The sequence below is a fragment of the Pogona vitticeps genome, chromosome 6, assembly GCF_051106095.1.
Source record: "Pogona vitticeps strain Pit_001003342236 chromosome 6, PviZW2.1, whole genome shotgun sequence".
Classification (NCBI taxonomy): domain Eukaryota; kingdom Metazoa; phylum Chordata; class Lepidosauria; order Squamata; family Agamidae; genus Pogona; species Pogona vitticeps.
The window spans coordinates 61,875,876-61,894,979 of record NC_135788.1 but is presented as its reverse complement, the minus strand read 5'-3'; the positions used below and the strand labels follow the sequence as shown (position 1 = coordinate 61,894,979).

Sequence of the window (19,104 nt, the reverse complement as noted above, 5' to 3'; positions counted from 1 at the left end):
GCAGGTGACACCTTTAATCAACCATTAAGAATACTGTATAAAACACAAAAAAGACTTCTGGGTGAGGCAGCTGAGCTGAATGCAACAGCTTTCTGCCTCTCTCTCCTTTGTCAAGACTTTTAACTTAATAAATGCTGGTGCAGGATTTCCCACACTCCAGAACTGGTGAACATCAGAGGTGTCTGGCAGAGGGGAAGATTTTCTCTCATCTCCCTCTACAAACTGGAGACAACCATGCTTGACTGGGAAAGAAACTGTAAGCTCAGCTGGCACCCTCCATTTTGTTTTCACTTTCTGGTCTTTCTTCCTTTTTGAACTCAACTGAGTGAAGTCAAGGACACTGAAATGGAACTAAGCAAAAACTCTCTCCTTCTGTTTCATGCTATGCCACTTATAATTGGTAAGATAGTGCCTGAGTTATTATCTACTCACTAGTGCTTGCAATTTGGACTATTAATTAGTTTGATGTTACTGGCTCTTGTATAAACAGTGATATTGAACAGATTTAATTCATACTGAGACCTGAAAAATAGCTGTACTTGCTGGGAGAGGAACTTTACCTAAGAGGAGGAGTTTTAATTGGAATAATAATTCATGAAGGAGTGATTTGTTTTTTAAAATAACCTTGGGCAGACACCATTCCTCCTTGCTTGGCTAAGTAGAGGGGAATTGTTGATGCCTGCTGGGAATACACATGTGTCCGCCCAGGTCATGAATATTCATATGCTATCTGCATAGACCAATAGCAGTGCTAGAGGGGCGGAGTCACAAGATATAAGAGACTCAGCAGGAGATAGGGAGTTTTAGATTGGGAAATTGAGAGTTGAGAGAGTTTGGGGAGTTTGGGCGGGAGATTTGGCGGTTGAGAGTGGATAAAGGAGGATGTTTAAGAGTTAACATTGCTTGTTCTGTCAACATCTGTATCAATAAACAATTTCTATTTGTTTCTTTTAAAAATGACACATTGCCTGGACCTCTATTATTAATTTTAAACAATGCTGATGGCAGCAGAAAGGCAGGTAGTGTGAGCTCTTAGTTTGGTGAAACAAGCATGGGCCACATGGAGATTGTGACATGTAATGTTTATTATTAAAAATTAGTGCAACTAGTGCCATCTAATGGATCTATGCAACATCATTATCATTTGAACTAACCTGGAAAACCTACCAGTCTGCCCAGATACCTGGTGGAAAGCTGGGAAATTAAACTACATGGATCAAACCTATGCAGAGAAAACCAGGACTCATCATCAGCTGAGATTTAAATAAAACTAAGACAAATAGAGCAATTTGGATTGCTGAACTCTTATTTGTTGATCTGGATTTTTCTATCCCATTTAAACTAACAATACTAATATAACTAACCAATAGCATATATTCAGAATTTCTGATCTTTTAACCTTTGATGTTGGGTTATAAGACATGGCTTTTCCTCCCCTAATTACATTTCATATTTCTACTAATAACATACCTGTATTGTGGGGGGAAGGAGAATGTGTAAACTAGGCCACTTTTTCATATGTAGGCTATGTAAGATATAAGCAAGATGGTGTTGAGGTAACTCAACAATAATAATAGTTGACTAACATGAAATATTGAGAAACTGAATGTATGCTAATGTCTATCGAGCATTGATAAGCAAATTATTTATAGCTTATATGGGAGATAAAGTGTCAGGCCTAGGGTGCTGCTTAGCAATTGATTTGCAATTGGGAGAAGATAAGAATGTTAATAGTGTAACTAATGAAATTGCAGACTAAAATTTAAACAAGAAGATTTACATACAGGAAATTAAGTATTAAAAAAACGTTACACAGATCTAGGACTAAGAAACATATACTTGAAGGAAAAGAAGAGTATGGAATACATGCAACAAATCTCTGGGAGAGGATCCAAGGTTTCATGGCTTCCAAAGTAACATAGATATCAGATCAAATTAAAAATCTGAAGAATAAAGAGACATCTTAACTCTAAAGCAAGAATTAATGACTGCGTTAACAGAAACAAATTAAACAGCATTCAGAGGAAATTGATAAACTAAAAACTAGACAGCAAGTATTACAATTAGCCCAAGGAGGCTTAGACCAACAACTCCAAGGAGCAAATCAAAACATTGAAATATTAGAGATACAGAACAGGAACTATGACTTTAAATTTAGAAACATTCTGGAAGACATTGGGAAAACAGACCTGGAAGAGGAATTTTCCACACTATTATGGGACCATTTTGTGACTGAAGAGTTATTGAACTGTATTCAGATCTACAGAATTAACTACAAATTCGCAACAAAGTCCCAAGAGACATTCTGGCCAAGTTTATACACAAGAAAACTAGAGACCTTATATTGACTAAACAAAGAACCAACACACTGGAAGTAAATGGGATAGAAGTACAATTTTTCCAAGATCTTTCATCTGACATACTGAGGAAAAGAAAAGATGTTGACTTTTTCACTCAAGAACTTAGAGGGAAAAAAAGACATTGTTTGAAAATTACCTATGCATTGGAAGTGACTCTATCAAAAGGGAAATGTATTATATCCAACATTGTACAAGCTAAATGAACAATTGAAGAAATTCTAAAGAGGAACAGCTCAGAGACATCACAAGAATCAGAAGAGTTAGAAAATTCAGCCTCTAGAAAATCATTTAAGAGTGACATTCCAAGTGAATCACAAAATCCTGATGCAGAGGGAAAAAATTAATAATAATAAACTAAAACAAATGACAATATTTTAATATGATGGAGGTCTAAATATTGTATCAGTTAACATCAACAATCTAAATTCCCCCACAAAAATGTTCAAGAACTTTTAATCAGCTAATGAAATTAAAAGCAAATATAATATGTATCCAAGAAATGCACATAAAGAAAGAACATGAACATATTTTAAATACAAAAACTTCGGAAAAAGCATACCTGGCATCAGCTAAAGAGAAGAGAAAAGGTGTAGCAATATAGATTAAAAAGCAAAGAATCAATGTGACAAAGGATGTGTGGGGGAGGAAAGATGATAATAGAAGTGAAAACAGAAAAGAGGATCACATATATTGAAAAAAATACAAGAAAATTTTGTCTCTTATTTCACACAATTATATAAGAAGGAAAAGTTGGTTGAAGAGGGGATTGAAGAATATATAAAGAATTACAAATATAAAAAATTTCACTGGAGAACAGAGGCATCTTAAATTGTACGATAACAATTCAAGAGATATCCCAGGCAATAAGAAATACAGTGGTTCCCCACATTACGACGACCCCGCTGCACAACAAAATCGCTGTATGATGACTTTTTGCGATGGTTCCAATGGGAAAAATCCGTTTTACGATGATTAGTTCCCTGCTTCAGGAACCATTTTTTCGCTGGATGATGATCTTTACAGCTGATCGTCGGGTTTTCAAAATGGCCTCCCGCTGTTTTCTGACCCTTGTTTTGGAAGACAGCGATTAAAAGCAGCTGATCGGTGCTCACAAAATGGCCGCCCTATGGAGGATCTTCGCTGGATGACGAGGTAATCTCCCCATTGGAATGCATTAACGGGTTTTCAATGCATTCCAATGGGGATTTTTTCCCCTCATGATGACGATTTCTCTTAACAGCGATTTTCCTGGAACAGATTATCGTCGTCATGCGGGGCACCACTGTACAAAAATAGATAAAGCACCAGGACTGGGTGGACTGACATCAATCTACTATAAAAGCCTAGAAGATGAATTTATTACACCATTGCAAATAGTAATGAATGAAATAAAGTGAAAAAAAAGAACTTCCAGCTTCATGGCAAAAAGCCTATATAACATTAAACTTCAAAGAAGGAAATTATGCACTACTACCACAGTCATACAGATCAATCTCCCTAATTAATGTGGATTATAACATTTTTGTCGCAATAATGGTGAAAAGAAGTGTATTATTAAAATAATACAACCTGATCAGACTGGATTTGTCTCTAAAAGACTTATGCGAGACAACATAAGATTTGTAATAGATGCAATGGAATTTGTAAGAAAAAACAAACATAAAACATCATTTATATTTTTAGTTGTAGAAAAGGTATCTAATAATATTTCTTGGTGATTTCTAAGTAAAGTTTTGCAACATTTGAATTGTGGAGCAAAGTTAAAAAATTAGAATGAAGGAATTTATTAAAAACAAAATGCAAAAATATTAATAAATATAATATTAACTGATGGGTTTATTATTGAGAAAGGAACCAGGCAAGGTTTCCCATTGTCACCATTGCTTATTTTAGCAATGGAGATCTTTGTGATCAAGATTAGACAAGACAGCCACATTGAAGGATTAAAAAAAGATGGAGAGGAGTTTATGTAGAGGTGTTGTGTAGATGATGTTGTTTTAACTATCTCCAATCCATTTTATTCAGTATAATAGGTAATGGAACAGATAGCAAAGTTTGGACTCCACTCAGGTTTTAAAATTAATAGGAAAAAAACCAAATTTATAACAGAATTTCTAACCAAACAAGAAGATAACATTATAAAAATTGCAGCATGTGAACTCATGAATAAACCAATACAGTATCTAGGTATTTGCTTAAAAGGAAATACAGTGGTGCCTCACTTAGCGACGTTAATCTGTTCCAGGTAAAATGTCGCTAAGTGATTCAATTGCTAAGCGATTTTAAAAAGCCCATAGGAACGTATTAAAAGGCGTTTAATACGTTCCTATGGGCTTAAAAACTCACCTTATGTGAAATTCCTCAACAGTGGTGGCCATTTTGGGTGCCTCTAGAGCGAGGCAAAACAGTGGCGGCCATTTTGTTTTTGCAGCGGCCATTTTGGAACCACCGATCAGCTGTTAAAAAAAGAGCGCTTTGCGGTGATCGCTTCCGCACGATCATTGCAAAGTGATTTTTCCCCATAGGAAGCATCGCAAAGCGATCGCTTTTGCGATCACAAAAACAGCATCGGTATGCAGTTTCGTCGCTCAACGGAGCGATCGGTAAGCAAGGCACCACTGTAATAAAACACTGTATAAGGATAATTATGAAAGAGTATGGTGGGAAATACAGAAAGATCTAAGAGGATGGGCTAATCTAAAACTCTCCTGGCTGGGAAAAATATCATCAATAAAAATGTATATATTTCCAAAAATTAGCTTATTGTTTCAATTGATTCTAAATGATTCAAGAATTTTTTTAAAAGACTGGCAAAAACAAATAAATGCATTCATATGAAGCAACAAAAACAAAGATAAGATTTAAAGTCTTACATTGGGATAAGAAACTGGTGGTGCCTAATTTTAAATTATAAACAGCAGGTTTAGTGTGGATTGTAGGTTAGATAAAAACTCCAAATCACAAATTAATGTAGTTCGTATAAACAGATCAACATGAAGCCCTACATAACTTGTTATGGGTACACAAAAGAATTACATCTCACTGTAAAAGGCACATAGCATGTTAAAACCATGGGATTCCTTAAAATTGAGGAACAGTCCAACAACATCACCAACAATGGCTCCTAAGGATGCATATTACAACAAGCAAGAGAGAACAATACATGACCTTAAAACCTTTAGTCTCACAGGAATGAATCAAATATTGGCAAGTAATAAAAAAGGAAAAGAAAAGTTGGCCATCTTATCTTCAATTAATTTCAAGACATAAAGAGGCTATGCAAGATAATAGAGGAAGATTAAGAAAATTAACAGAGTTTGAGAGAATAGCTGCGGAAAAACCAAGCAGCTATTAGGACAGATATACAAACTATTAACTTCAATTTGAAACAAAAATGGAGCCAGTTAAAATCAGTATGTTAAAATGGATGCAGAATTTAGGGGAAGTGACAACCTTCCAACAATAGAAAAGACTATGGACAAAAAATATATATAATTCACTGCAAGAAAACTGGTATAAAATGTATTGTCAATGGTATGTAACCCTGAAAGGCATAAAAATATGGAGAAAAGCTATTTGGGTCTCTGTTGGAAGTGCCAAGAAGCTGAAGGCTCATACTACCACATGTGGTGGACTTGCAAAAAGACAAAGAAATTCTTGAAAGACATTCATTCTGAAATGCAAAAAATCCTGATAGTTGGATTCAGAATGAAACCATGCTCTTGGCAATAACATCACATCTTCACAATAATTACATGTTGATGGCAGCTAGGGTGGTAATGGCAATAAAGTGGGAAAAGGAGACATAGCTGACAAAAGAAGATTGAAGAGATAAAATGCTTGAATATGCCACAGTGGCAAAACTCATGAATTATGTAAACAGACGATCAGTTAGAATTTTTTATAAAGGGCAGTAATTATTTTGACTACTGTAAATCATTAGAAGTGTATAGAACCAAGTTTGCAAAAAGTAATGTGTAGAACAAGTAGAATTCACATTCTAAATGTTAACAAAAACTAAGATATGGTACTGCTTAGAGTAATATGTATAACGTAGATGTTAAAATAAGGCTATATAAGCTATGTAAATGGACTATCAGTTGATATATAGGAAATGTATGAAAATTTTGATTAAAAAAAGAGAAAAGGGAATATAAAACAAAACCCCCCAAAAACAAACATCAAGCTTTCAATGATAAATCTTCTTCTTCAAGGCTGTGCATCAAGTTCTTGTGGGTTGTTCCAAACTTAAGTCTGTTATTAATATCCCAAATTTGCATGGCTGGTGATGTTCAGGCCAGATTCGCTTCTTAGATGGAGAGAGCTGCAGTATGCAGGTTTGTTTCGAGCTACTCCTCAGCTAGCAGTTTGGAAATTGTGGGCCAACTCCTAAAACACTCACAGGCAATCTGCTCCCCCCCCCCTTCTTCCTTTCTTCCTCTTTGAAACCCTTTTTAGCTGAGGAAAGGAAGACTGCCAAATTGCATGGCCTGCCTCTAGTACAGTTGGGATTAGGAATTTCGTTAAACCCCCAGGGACAGTCAATTTAAGACAAACAAAAGACAAACAAATAGTTTTCCCTCGTGGATGCTTTCTTTAGCATGCTGTACTGCTTGTTTGGTGTCAAGAGTCTACGATATTTGAGAGCTCAGTTTTCAGTTGGCAGTCATAAATAAAATATTGTCAAACTACTGTACAGTCATTTGCTGAATGGGATAACCCCCATGACAAGTGTATTACATATTGGAAACCCAGCTCAGATGGACACAAATATAGAGATGAAAGACACATTGTTTTTAAATAAGTACTTGTAACTTGATGAAGTGTATCAGCATGAAAGCATTACAATGATTCTCCTATTTGTGGTATAAAGCAGGGATCCCCAACCTTCGGTCCGTGACCTGGCACTGGTCTGTGGCCTAGGCTCCCATTGGTGCAGGCCCACATGAGCATGCCACACCCCCATGCGCATAGACCCCCCCAACTAGTCCGCAGTTGGGAAAAGTTTGGGGACCGCTGGTATAAAGGTTTTTTGTTTATAATTTTTATATATGAGTATCAAACTTGAATATTGTACATAGCATTTACCATTATACATCTACCACTTTTATATCAACTTCCTCTGAAGTGCTTTGGATGGCCCCTCCCATTTTATCTTCATGACAAACCTGATAAGCTATTATGCTAAGTTGAATGGTTTCCAGGGTACCGAGTGAATTTCATGGATTTTTACCCCACGCCTTTCCTGCCCAAGCAGGTATTTTCCCTTTCTGTTATAGCAGCTGACAAAGTCACTTTACAAAACATCTTTTCAAAAGTTTTGCTGCAATTTTCAATTTTGATATAAAAAATAAACTTTAAGATAAAACATCATTATAGGCATGCTCATTTGCTAGTAACGTATACTCTCGCTCATCAGTATCACAGTTTTGAAACACTTGTTCCTATGGTTAGTTTGTGCTGCTGCCCAATATTAATATTGTTGTTGTTGACTGATTTGTTTCCTAGGTAACAGAAAGGGAGCTGAAATCTGGGGGTGCAAATACACAGGTGACTGAAAAGAATAAGAAGGAATATATTGAAAGGATGGTGAAGTGGCGAGTAGAAAGAGGTGTTGTTCAGCAGACAGAGGCCTTGGTCCGTGGCTTCTATGAAGTAAGTATCAATATTTGGCAGATTCAGCTTCCCAAGAGACACTGAGACAATGGCAACCCAATTACATTTTTAAAAATCACTCTACATTCTGGCCAGACAAAAAATGCCACAGGCTGTCTTTAAAAAGAAAATGAAAAGAAAAACAACAACAATGATCTGATTCCTGGTTCATCAGAAATCCCTGGGGCAATTCATGGGGTTTGTCCTCATCTCTAGTCAACAGCCTTGGAGAGGTGAAGACGTCTGTATGTCTATTGGACTCTTGCCAGGAATGAACTGGATGAGGGTGAATAAACTGAAAATTAATCTAGACAAGACAGAGGTGCTCTTGGTCAGTTTAAAGGCAGCTCAAGGAATAGGGACCCAGCCTATACTGGATGGGGTTACACTCCCTCTGAAAACCTGGGTGTGCAGTTTAAGTGTACTCCTGGATTCATCTTTGAGCCTGGATGCCCAGGTTACAGTGGTGGCCAGGAGTTCCTTTGCACAATTAAAACTAGTATGCCAGCTGCACCCATTCCTGGAGAGGTCTGACCTGGCCACAGTGATACCTGTCTTAGTTACATTCTGGTTAATCACTATAATACTTCTATGTGGGGCTTTCTTTGGAAAGTGCTCAGAAGCTTCAGCGTGTCGAAAATGCTGCAGCCAGATTGTTAATTGGGGCTGGTTACAGGGATCACATAATCCTCCTGTTACAGCAACTCCCTTGGCTACCAGTCCATTTCTGGCCACAATTTGAAGTGCTGGTTCTAGCCTATAAAGCCCTAAAAGGCTTGGGTCCAAGTTATCTCAAGGGCTGTGTCTCCCTTTATGCGCCTGCCCAGGTGTTAAGACTATCAGGGGAGGCCTTTCTCTCAGTCTCACCACCCTCACAAGTGTGTTTGGTGGGGACAAGGGAAAGGGCCTTCTCTGTCGTTGATCCCAGACTCTGGAACTCCCTCCCCAGAGGAGGCCAGGCTGGCCCCATCTATGCTTCTGCAAGCAGATAAAGAGCTTTTGCTGCAGGCAGGCTTTTCCTTAGTGACAGACTGCCTAGGAAAGGTTTTAAAATGAGATGTTTGCATTTTGTTGTTTCTAATTCTCTTTTACTAATGCTTTAACATTCTGATGTCATTAGTTCATTTACTATTTGACTAATTATCTGTTTTTTAGCTTTAATATTGTGTTTTAATGATGTAACCTGCCTTGAGTCCTTTCTTAGGAGAAAGAAAAGAAAAATAAATAAATAAATAAATAAATAAATAAATAAATAAATAAATAAATAAATAAATAAATAAATAAATAAATAAATAAATAAATAAATAAAAATAGTGTTAATGCCAAGCAGTCTCTAATATGATTTAGCAGTGTGTGGTCCACCTTACCATATAAAGTGCTGATGCTAGAGAATGGAATGCACAAGCTAGGTGCAATGATAATATTGTTGGAGAGAGAGTTGTATATAAAAAATCATGCAAAAAGACACAAACCTGATCAATAAATATATATCAAAAATGCACAATTTATATTGGAAGAATGTACTTCATGCCCCTGCTACTAATAATGTATTTGGCAGATACCTGCCACTGTATTTATATTTAAAGCTGCGTAAGAAAGCAAATTCGGCCAGGTTTTGTTTGTTCTTGTTTGCTGGTGTTTTATTGCTGTGTTTCATTTTTCAGGTTGTAGACTCAAGGCTTGTCTCTGTATTTGATGCTAGAGAATTAGAATTGGTCATCGCTGGCACTGCGGAAATAGACCTTAATGACTGGCGCAACAATACAGAATATCGGGGTGGTAAACTATGCAGTTGCTTTTCCTTACCATCTTCCATTTCATATGTCCTTATTCATATCTTGCTGCTAGAAATTCTCACTGAACTCTGACAGAGGCAGATTATAACATAATTTGGTTTGTAGCAGCTTTGCACTGCAGCACCCATGAGCCCTCATTTGGCTACAAGTGAGATGATATGGGCCTTGAAAGCTCTAGCTCACAGGTCACTCCATGTTCCAGATCACTCCAGATCCATCACTCACAAACTGCTGGTGAGCTAAAATCATTTTACACCCAAGTCAGAATCCTTCACAATGTGTGAGGATTCTGTGCCAGACAGGTGTTCTGTGGCACAGAATATTCATGGACAGAGTGCTCCTAGAAGAAAGGAAAGGGAGGTGAGAGGGAGGGAGGTTGATAGAGCTTGAGCCCATTAAATTACACTGTTAGCTAAAGACAAAACAAAGAAAGAAAGAAGGCAGATAACCATGCTACTGTCATTTGTAATCATCACCATTCATAGTTTCTCTCTGATTGTTTCTAATCCATTCCTCTTTTACTTACTTTCTGTTTTAGGTTACCATGATGGGCATATCGTAATACGGTGGTTTTGGGCAGCAGTAGAACGATTCAACAATGAGCAAAGACTCCGGTTGCTGCAGTTTGTCACTGGGACCTCTAGCGTGCCATATGAGGGCTTTGCAGCCCTTCGGGGAAGCAATGGTCTACGCCGCTTCTGTATAGAGAAATGGGGTAAAATAACATCACTTCCAAGGTATGCTGTTGTCTTAAGTAAACTCATAAATGTTTTTGCTAAGATTAATTCCAAAACTTTATTTGGTGATACTTAATTTCCATTTATACAATTTGCAAAATATGAAATGATTTTAAGGTTTTATAAAATGCAACTCTAACTTGGATCAGCCTTATGTTAACTGTGAAATGACTGATCATACGATGTGAAACTTACATATTTTTTGCAGATGTTTGGTCACTCACAAACCTGCAATAGAAAAAAAAATCACTAGGAATTCCTGATAGTGTACTGTAGATGTGGTGATCTGTCATACTGACTATTCCATTAAAAGGATATCCTTTAAATACCCTCCCTATGTCACAGAAAACAGAGACTGAAAGTAATATAGAAATCAAACTGAAAGTATTCCAAGGAAAGAAAGGGCCTCCAGTAATATTAGGCAGAGATTCTGCTTTACAAAAAGTGGTGTCCTAGTAGAGATGATGGTATAGTATGTTGTCTGTATCTATCTAGCTAAGTATCACCTTTGTCTCCCATATTTCTTCTAGGGAATTTAGGCTCTACTCTTCACTCTAAAACCTGTCTACCTATCTGGCTCAGCTGATGGTGGTCAGCAGTTTTTAGGTGGAAGGGGGATGGTCAAGAGACTATACTCCCCACAGGTACTGCTGCTGGGGAAGTACAGCTCTTTTATTAAAGATTCCATGGAGAATGTCTAATAGATAGAAAGAAGGAGTTGCCAGATAGGAACAAAGGAAGCTATGAATTATTTGAAGGTAAAGGATCCAAGATGGCAGGATCTTGTGGTGGAGTTCAGATTCAGGTTGCTAAATCTGTAACCCTCTAAAAATATGTTTGCCTTCCAGTCTCTTATCCATAGGAAATAAAACTTGCTACAGACATTGGAAGTTATGTGGTATGACTGATATTGCCTGTAGCATGTTACCATTGGGAGTAACAGCCAATGTTTTTTCTGTGTGTTTTTTGTTGTTGTTGTTGTTATTTTTTAAGGTATAATGACAACTAAGGCCATTACCTTTGTTCAGTTTAAAAAGCAATATTTATTTCTAAAACATCTTTTGGGGGGGTCATTTTCAGGGATTTGGGGCCAATTTTCCTAGTTGTAGCGTGTGTAACTAGCAATAATAACAGTAAGAAATAGTAGTAATAAGAGAAGTACAACACATTTAAAATAATGGAGAATAATGATTATGCCTAATTCTCTACATTTATAAAGATAAGGTTCTAAGCTCTGACCTGGTGGAAGTGACCCTGGACCAACGTTCCCTCTAATTGTCATTCCCACTGCTCAGGAGCCTTACTCATCTGCAGTTGAGGGGCCGAGTTTCATCTGAAACCTGGAAGTAAACAGGCATCAACCCCAGTTGCCACTGTGCAGCGCCGATGGAGCTCTGCAGGCCCATGCATGCGAGCAGCTTAGAGGGAACATTGTCTTGGACCATCTCACTACTTTGAGAGATGGTAACTGTGTCACCATATCATTTGACTATTTGTATTAGGAAGTGCTCATCCAGATGGCACATATAGGATGCCCAAACTTTATGGCAAGCAAAGAAGCAGTGGAGGTGACACATGGGGACAGCGAGAAGTAGTAACTGGCAAGAGAGTTGCTTCATTCATTCATTCATTCATTCAACTTCTATACTGTCCATCTGGCTACCAAGGCCACTCTGGGTGGTTCACAACGCAATAAAACAACACTTTAAAAGGCACTAAACATAATGGCTATATGAAAAACCAAAATTAAAAATATCAGTCCACATACACAAAAAACAACATCAAAATAGCTAAAAGGCAAGGTGGTGGAACAGATGATATAGGTGCTGAACTGTCAGCTTAACTCTTGGCCCACCTAATGGTCTTTCCTCCAGCTGTTTCTCCCTCAGCCAGGACTCTCAAATGTGCTTGCTGATCGTGTGGAGAAAAACCACAGGATGAAACCAATGCAAGAATGCATGACTCAGATGCAATGAGAAAATAATGTATTTATTTATTTATTTATTTATTTATTTGTTTGTTTGTTTGTTTGTTTGTTTGTTTGTTTGTTTATTTATTTATATCCCGCCTATCTAGTCGATTGACCACTCTAGGAGGCTCACAACAAAGGGAACAACAATAATAAAAACCAATTTACAAAGAGGAAAACTTTCAACAATTGGATAAAACACTAGGAAAGAGAAGGAAAGAGGAGTCAGGAATTAACGGGGGGGGGGGGGAGGCCTGCCGAAACATCAATGTTTTTAGTTGCTTTTTGAAAATACCCAGCGAGTGAGAATTATATAGTGAGAATTAAGCACACAGTCCTGTTCCTCTTACATATCTTGTTCTCTTCTCAGCCCTATTTTACAGAGCACTGGCCAATGCAGATTCAGAAAATCCTCTTGTCTCTAAATGTGTGGCTTCAGCCTTACTCTGCTTGGCAGCTCAGATGGGTAGCATATGCACATGCTTAATATTTCTGCCAAGATTTTGAATACTCCTAAATGTACATATGGTATCTTCATTTTGTAGGGCACATACTTGTTTCAATCGCTTGGATCTTCCACCCTACCCATCATATTCTATGCTATATGAAAAGCTGTTGACGGCTGTTGAAGAAACTAGTACCTTTGGACTTGAATGAGAATATTCAGACTTTTCAAGTGTTCTCCTGGTCAGTGACATCACTCCTTTCCCTGCTGCCATATGATTTGGTTTTTCTGTGTTTTTAATTCTGGGGTGGGCGGGGATCAGGACTGATAAATGCTGTGCATGAAGAACAGCCTTCCTTTAAGAACTAACCTTCATGCTTTCATCTTTTGTTTTCAATGGACAACTAGCCTGTATGCAATATAAAAACAGTCTCAAGGTCTCTGTGTATCTCCACATACCTCCATTAGCAACAATGAAAAGATGAATGCAAGTTGTGCTACACTTGACCAAATGTTAATAAATGTTTACTTTTACCTACATTGATAAAGACAAAACAAATAACTCATCAAGAATCCCAGGCTTTTATATGCCCATCTTTTCTGAATTAAATCCACAATTTGTCCTGCGTCTTAAAAGCTGTGTCCACTATTGGAGCTAGTCAAGAATCTCCTTCATTCATCTTGATTTTCTTGTACCCATTGCACATAGGTGAAAGCTGCCTATTAAAAAAACTGAATTTTTATACGTGAACTCATAATCCAAATTTACTACAAGAGCTGGAGCTGGGCCAGACTTATGGTGCAGATACAACATTGAAAAGGAAATGGAACAATCTTGTAATGCAATGCAGCGTGTCAATGATTGTTAACTCTTGTTGCTGGAAATAACTTGCATATCAGATCTACTGAAGAATGTTGGGAGGTAAAGTTTATTGTAATAAGAATACACAAGAAGCTCATATTTGTGCACACGAGAAAGATGTCTTATTATGTAGCATAACAGACACCACCACCTTTCCCAATTATTGTACATAGCAAAAATAACTGGAAAAACTTTCCTTTCTTAATAATTTCTGGTCCAACTTACCAGTTCTTTGTTTTCTATGTTTAAAATCTCTTTACAGAAAAGATATATAGACAATCCTGCACTGTGTATTGGAAGCCACTGATTACTTAAGATATGTTGATTGACAGAGTTGTAATTTTGTTTCATTTCTTTTGGATCTCAAATACTCCATAATTATAGAATCAGTTCTGCCCAGTATTTAGCCAAAGTTCAATTATGTGTGAAGCTGCAGAGAATGATGGCACTGAAACAAGAGCTTTATCTACATTGTGAATAGCTGTCAAACATTTGAATGTTGTTCCTAAATTCCCATTGTTCCACCTAGCTTGCTAGGTATTAGTGAACTGAACAGTCTGGTCTTTTTGTGACTAGGGGAAACAACAAATGACTTGGCTTTGTGGCCTTTGCTTCCCATCACAAAAATCATGACAGCAAAACACACTGAAATGTGAATAGTTTGATGAGCACTGCTGAAACAAATTAGAGAGAGAGCAATCAACTGCATAATAATGCTTCTTTTCTTGACCCTCGTTCTAATTGTTTAATGCACCTATTTGGAAGCAAAATTTATTGAACTCAGTGAATTTTTGCTTCTAAGTAAGTATGCATAGGATTGGACTACATATTTTTGTTTTTTGTCTTTACCAGGTAGAAGATAATTTCTACAGACATATCTTACATTAATTGAGATGGCATCAATAATTGTATATGTGGTCAAATTATCATTTAGCAACTGACTATGAAACAATGATCAATTAAATGTTACATGTGAAAGCAGACCTATTCACTTCTTACTTAGCCATTGGAAGTGTACCTGGTTAGGTGTAGGCTTGTGCTCGATTAATCTTTTGTGTCACCATGGCAAAGGAACTTAAAACTATCGTGCATTGAAGGGATTGGACAGTATGCTGGAATCCTGAAAGGTTATCCTGATCCCAGGTTCCCCTCTCTTTTTTGGCACAGCCATGCTTTTCAGGGACTGATCAGTAAAGCCCCAATGAATTCAAAAATATATAGCTGTATGGCACCTGTCAATAAGATTAGTTTCTTCTTACAAAACCAAATATCCTTTCAGGCAGGAAACATTTTCAGAATGGTCCCTGACACAAACAAAGGTGGAATCCTTCCCGAAAATGTAAAGGCTCATCCAGCTAACATTAAGAATGTTCAGCTTCCATGTTTCAGCAGGAGAGATTTAAGCACAAGCTTACTTCTCGTCCTTCTAATTCAGTTAAATATAAAAGTGCTTCTCTGGCTGAATCATACCCTATGATTAAACTATGCTTTTATGTCTTTATTTAAGAAATCAGTATTGTATGCAGACTTAAATGAAAAATATAAGTCATACCTTAATTAACAAAATTTTATTTTGGGGAACTAATTTGGATAATGAGCTGTTGAATAAGTATCTGAGGCAGAGCCTTTGGTTCTAGCCAGTATGAAAAAACAGCCTGAATAAATCTGTTCTTGAAAGGGAAAGAACATAGCTAAAAGTTTGCCCAGCCATCACTATCAAACTCTGTGTATCCCTTGTTCTGAAAGAACAAAACTAACGAAAGATAGCTTTAAAAAAACTCAGCAAGTGTGATGAAAATATTTTCTCTAGTTAACTTTTTTTGATTTAAATTATATTATGTTAAATAAGCATTTTATAATGAAATATCAATTTCACTTAAACCAGATAATTTGGAATCAATTCATAAGGCACAATTTTATTAATATGAACTGCATTTAATAGGCTTTTTTTTAAAGCAAACACTCTATTATAGGCAAAATCACTGCTACAGGAAAGTTTGCTGGTGACTTTCATATATGGCCTCGCCTTTGCTCATTCCGATAGAACTTCGTTCAAAAATGTGTTGAAAGAAATGGGGAAAAATCACACAGGTTTTGAACAGGTCATACATGATATTTATTGAGGACTCCACTACTCTGAAAGGGACATGGTGGCGCTGCGGGTTAAACCGCAGAAGCCTCTGTGCTGCAAGGTCAGGAGACCAGCAGTCGTAAGATCGAATACACATGACAGAGTGAGCTCCCGTCTCTTGTCCCAGCTCTTGCCAACCTAGCCGTTCGAAAGCATGTAAAAATGTGAGTAGATAAATAGGTTCAGCCTCGGTGGGAAGGTAACAGTGTTCCATGTCTAGTCACCTTGACATGACCACGGAAACTGTCTTCGGACAAACGCTGGCTCTATGGCTTGGAAACGGAGATGAGCACCGCGCCCTAGAGTCAGACACGACTGGACTAAATGTCAAGGGAAACCTTTACCTTTACCTTACTACTCTGAAGGTTGCCTTAAAAGGAGTAATGCAATGTACATTATTTTCAATCTTCTGTGCACAAAATCCCATAGGAATAATTGCATATTAAGTATGTTCATTTATAAAAGATTACAATCCATGCCATTACAAAGACATAAACAAATTTTTTGAGATGATGTGTTGCCACTTAAAAAATGGAATGCAAGCAAATGAGTGAAGGCACAACTATCTAACTGGTTAATTCTATATGAGCCAAATTATAGCAGCATATCTTACTAATTTAAAAAAGTACTCTTTATAATGCTGGAATTTTTAAAAGTCTTTAAAAGCTATATTTTATGAATATTAAACTTTACTGTAGTGCCAGGAAATATTTATATATTCAGTGAAATGAAGAAACCCGAAGGAAGAGAAACATGTTCCTGGAACCACTACCCAGGTCTGCTCTGGTGCCATCCATGTCATGGGAATTGAAACAGAGTAAAGGTGACTTCAAATTTCTTCCATTATAGGACAATACATACAGTTTTTGTTCTTTAAATCTCAGGCAAAAGCAAAAATGTAAACATCCTACATTGGAAAGCATTTTTTCATATCACTGATTTGTGATGGCACTAATATAAAACTACTTTTCATCCTTCTGTAGCACTGACTTCTATAACAAGAAATTTGAATATTTGACACTCCTTATGTTTTGTACTACAAGCCCTACAGTCTCTTGCCATTGCCCGTGGTTGTGGAGCTGATATGAATTGTAGACCAAAACATGAGAGGCCAGATGTTTTCTGCTTCTCTTCTATTAGTTCATCACCATGTTATAAAACTCATATTTCATTTGAACAATTGATTAATATCTGTTTCTGAGCTGTCATAGTATAGTGCTTACTACACAGACACTGATATGCAAGAGAATAAAGAGTAGAAGGGAAAATTCTTTAAATTTGGGGATTAAAATAATTATATTTTAGAAATTTTGGAAGAAATCTTAAATGTTTTGTGAAATATATGGGATGTACCAAAGACTTTTTTTCCCTTTTGGTCACAATCTGGAGTGATTGCATTGAAAAGTCCTTCTGTGGTGCCATCTCACTATGTTTAGGAGCAGCAACAGATAAAGCAACCACAGGGATGTGTTCAATTTCACATGTCTTTCCATTCAACAATTGTCCTAACCTTTTGAATGGGCAACACAAAGTGACTTTCACACTACTGAGATTGCATGCAAACAGCATCACAGGCAGTGAGAAACACACTACGTTGATTAGGAGGTGTAATGCAATAGTTTGGTCAAAGACTTCCAAGTCTCAGAACAAACATGAGTTTAAATTAAAAACAACCACTTTATCTTAAAAGAGCTGAAACCATATTCTCATCTATCGTAAACACTGCCCTTACTACTCCTCATTACTGTCTCCATTCACTTTGGCTGTAATCTCATGGTACCCAGTCATTTTTAATTTTGTAACACTTTTTAGGTTTGACTTCAGTATGGCATCATCCAGTTTTGAACTACAAAATTGTGGCACAGTGGTTAAACTGCTGTACTGAAGCCAAAACTGTGCTGACAACCCAGGGTTCAATCCCAGGTAGCTGGCTCAAGGATGACTCAGCCTTCTATCCTTCCAAAGTCAGTAAAATGAGCACCCAGCTTGCTGGGGGAGGGGCAGTGTGTAACCTGCAACAGTAAACTGCCCAGAGAGTGCTTTAAGCCAGTAGTTCCCAACCTTGGGCCTCCAGATGTTCTTGGACTACAACTCCCAGAAGCCTTCACCAGCACCTCTGCTGGCCAGGATTTCTGGGAGCTGAAGTCCAAGAACATCTGGACTTGGTTGGGGACCACCGCTTTAAGCAGCATGCTTTCTTTCTTTCTTTCTTTCTTTCTTTCATCTATTTAAAAAATCACCATTTCAGTTTCATACGTGCAAACAATCTTCTGGTAATGGGGACCAAATCTGAAGTTCACAAGCAGATTGATTATTTTCATTTCCGCAGATTTCAACAAAATGTTGACATTGTGCCAGCATGCAGCTAGATGTTTAATCCAGAACATATTAATTTGCAAATGTCATGTACTGATTTGGGGAAATGTCATTTCTAAGCAAACATGTTAAGATCTAACACTGTGGTCATGACCACACTTATTTGGCAAGAAATTCTGTTGCAATCAATACAATTGTTTTCCATATTCCCCTGTGTCTGGTTGCTAGAAAATAATCACATTTTATTGGATGAATTTCAGTATAATGAATATGACTTTAGAATTCTGTATTATTCTTAAGTGAGTCACCTGCCCTGAATTCAATCTTAGGTCTGCTGCAATGTTTCAGGAAAGAATCTTGAGCAAAGATCCAACTTGTTTAATCAAACATACAGCACCAAACTTTTCAGTTTTAAAGATGGTGCTTTTATAAGTATTCTTGTTGCTGCACCTCAGTGTTTAAAAATTGATAAATAATATGCCACAAATCTCAGACAGCTTTTTCAAGTTCCAAAAATGTTGTATGATTATTTTTTCCCCTAGTAGTCATAGTTCCTTCAATTTAATCAACCAATCCTGTAGATAGTAGATACTAGGTAGAGCTGGTATTGAAGCATTAGCTGAATTCCCTGCAGCTTCCAGTTTACCTAAAACCAAGTGTCTATTATGGTGTCATTAAAGACTTCATACAAGTCAGTGGCAGGAAAGGTCCTCATTATTGGGCTGATTTTGCTTTTATTGACAGGAAAATGTCACATGATACTCAGGCTGTGCTTTCTATTCAATCATATCACTGTAAAGGAATGTCAATAAAATTTCTTTGTTATGGCAAAA

At 37.1% G+C, this 19,104-nt stretch overlaps 1 protein-coding gene across 15 annotated transcripts in view; it reads left to right on the top strand.

Moving 5' to 3' along the window:
• The window catches only part of HECW1 (HECT, C2 and WW domain containing E3 ubiquitin protein ligase 1), a 400,600-nt gene extending 381,496 nt beyond the window's left edge, over positions 1-19,104 (top strand). For 11 of the 15 annotated variants that reach the window (XM_073002582.2, XM_078377439.1, XM_078377441.1 and 8 more), the window contains 4 exons: positions 7,869-8,015; positions 9,680-9,794; positions 10,350-10,548; positions 13,063-19,104. In XM_073002582.2, the coding sequence (XP_072858683.2) occupies positions 7,869-8,015; positions 9,680-9,794; positions 10,350-10,548; positions 13,063-13,174 (573 nt within the window). In that variant the 3' untranslated portion in view covers positions 13,175-19,104. The remainder of the gene's footprint in view (positions 1-7,868; positions 8,016-9,679; positions 9,795-10,349; positions 10,549-13,062) is intronic. The other 4 variants (XM_073002583.2, XM_078377443.1, XM_078377440.1 and 1 more) reach the window with 3 other exon arrangements.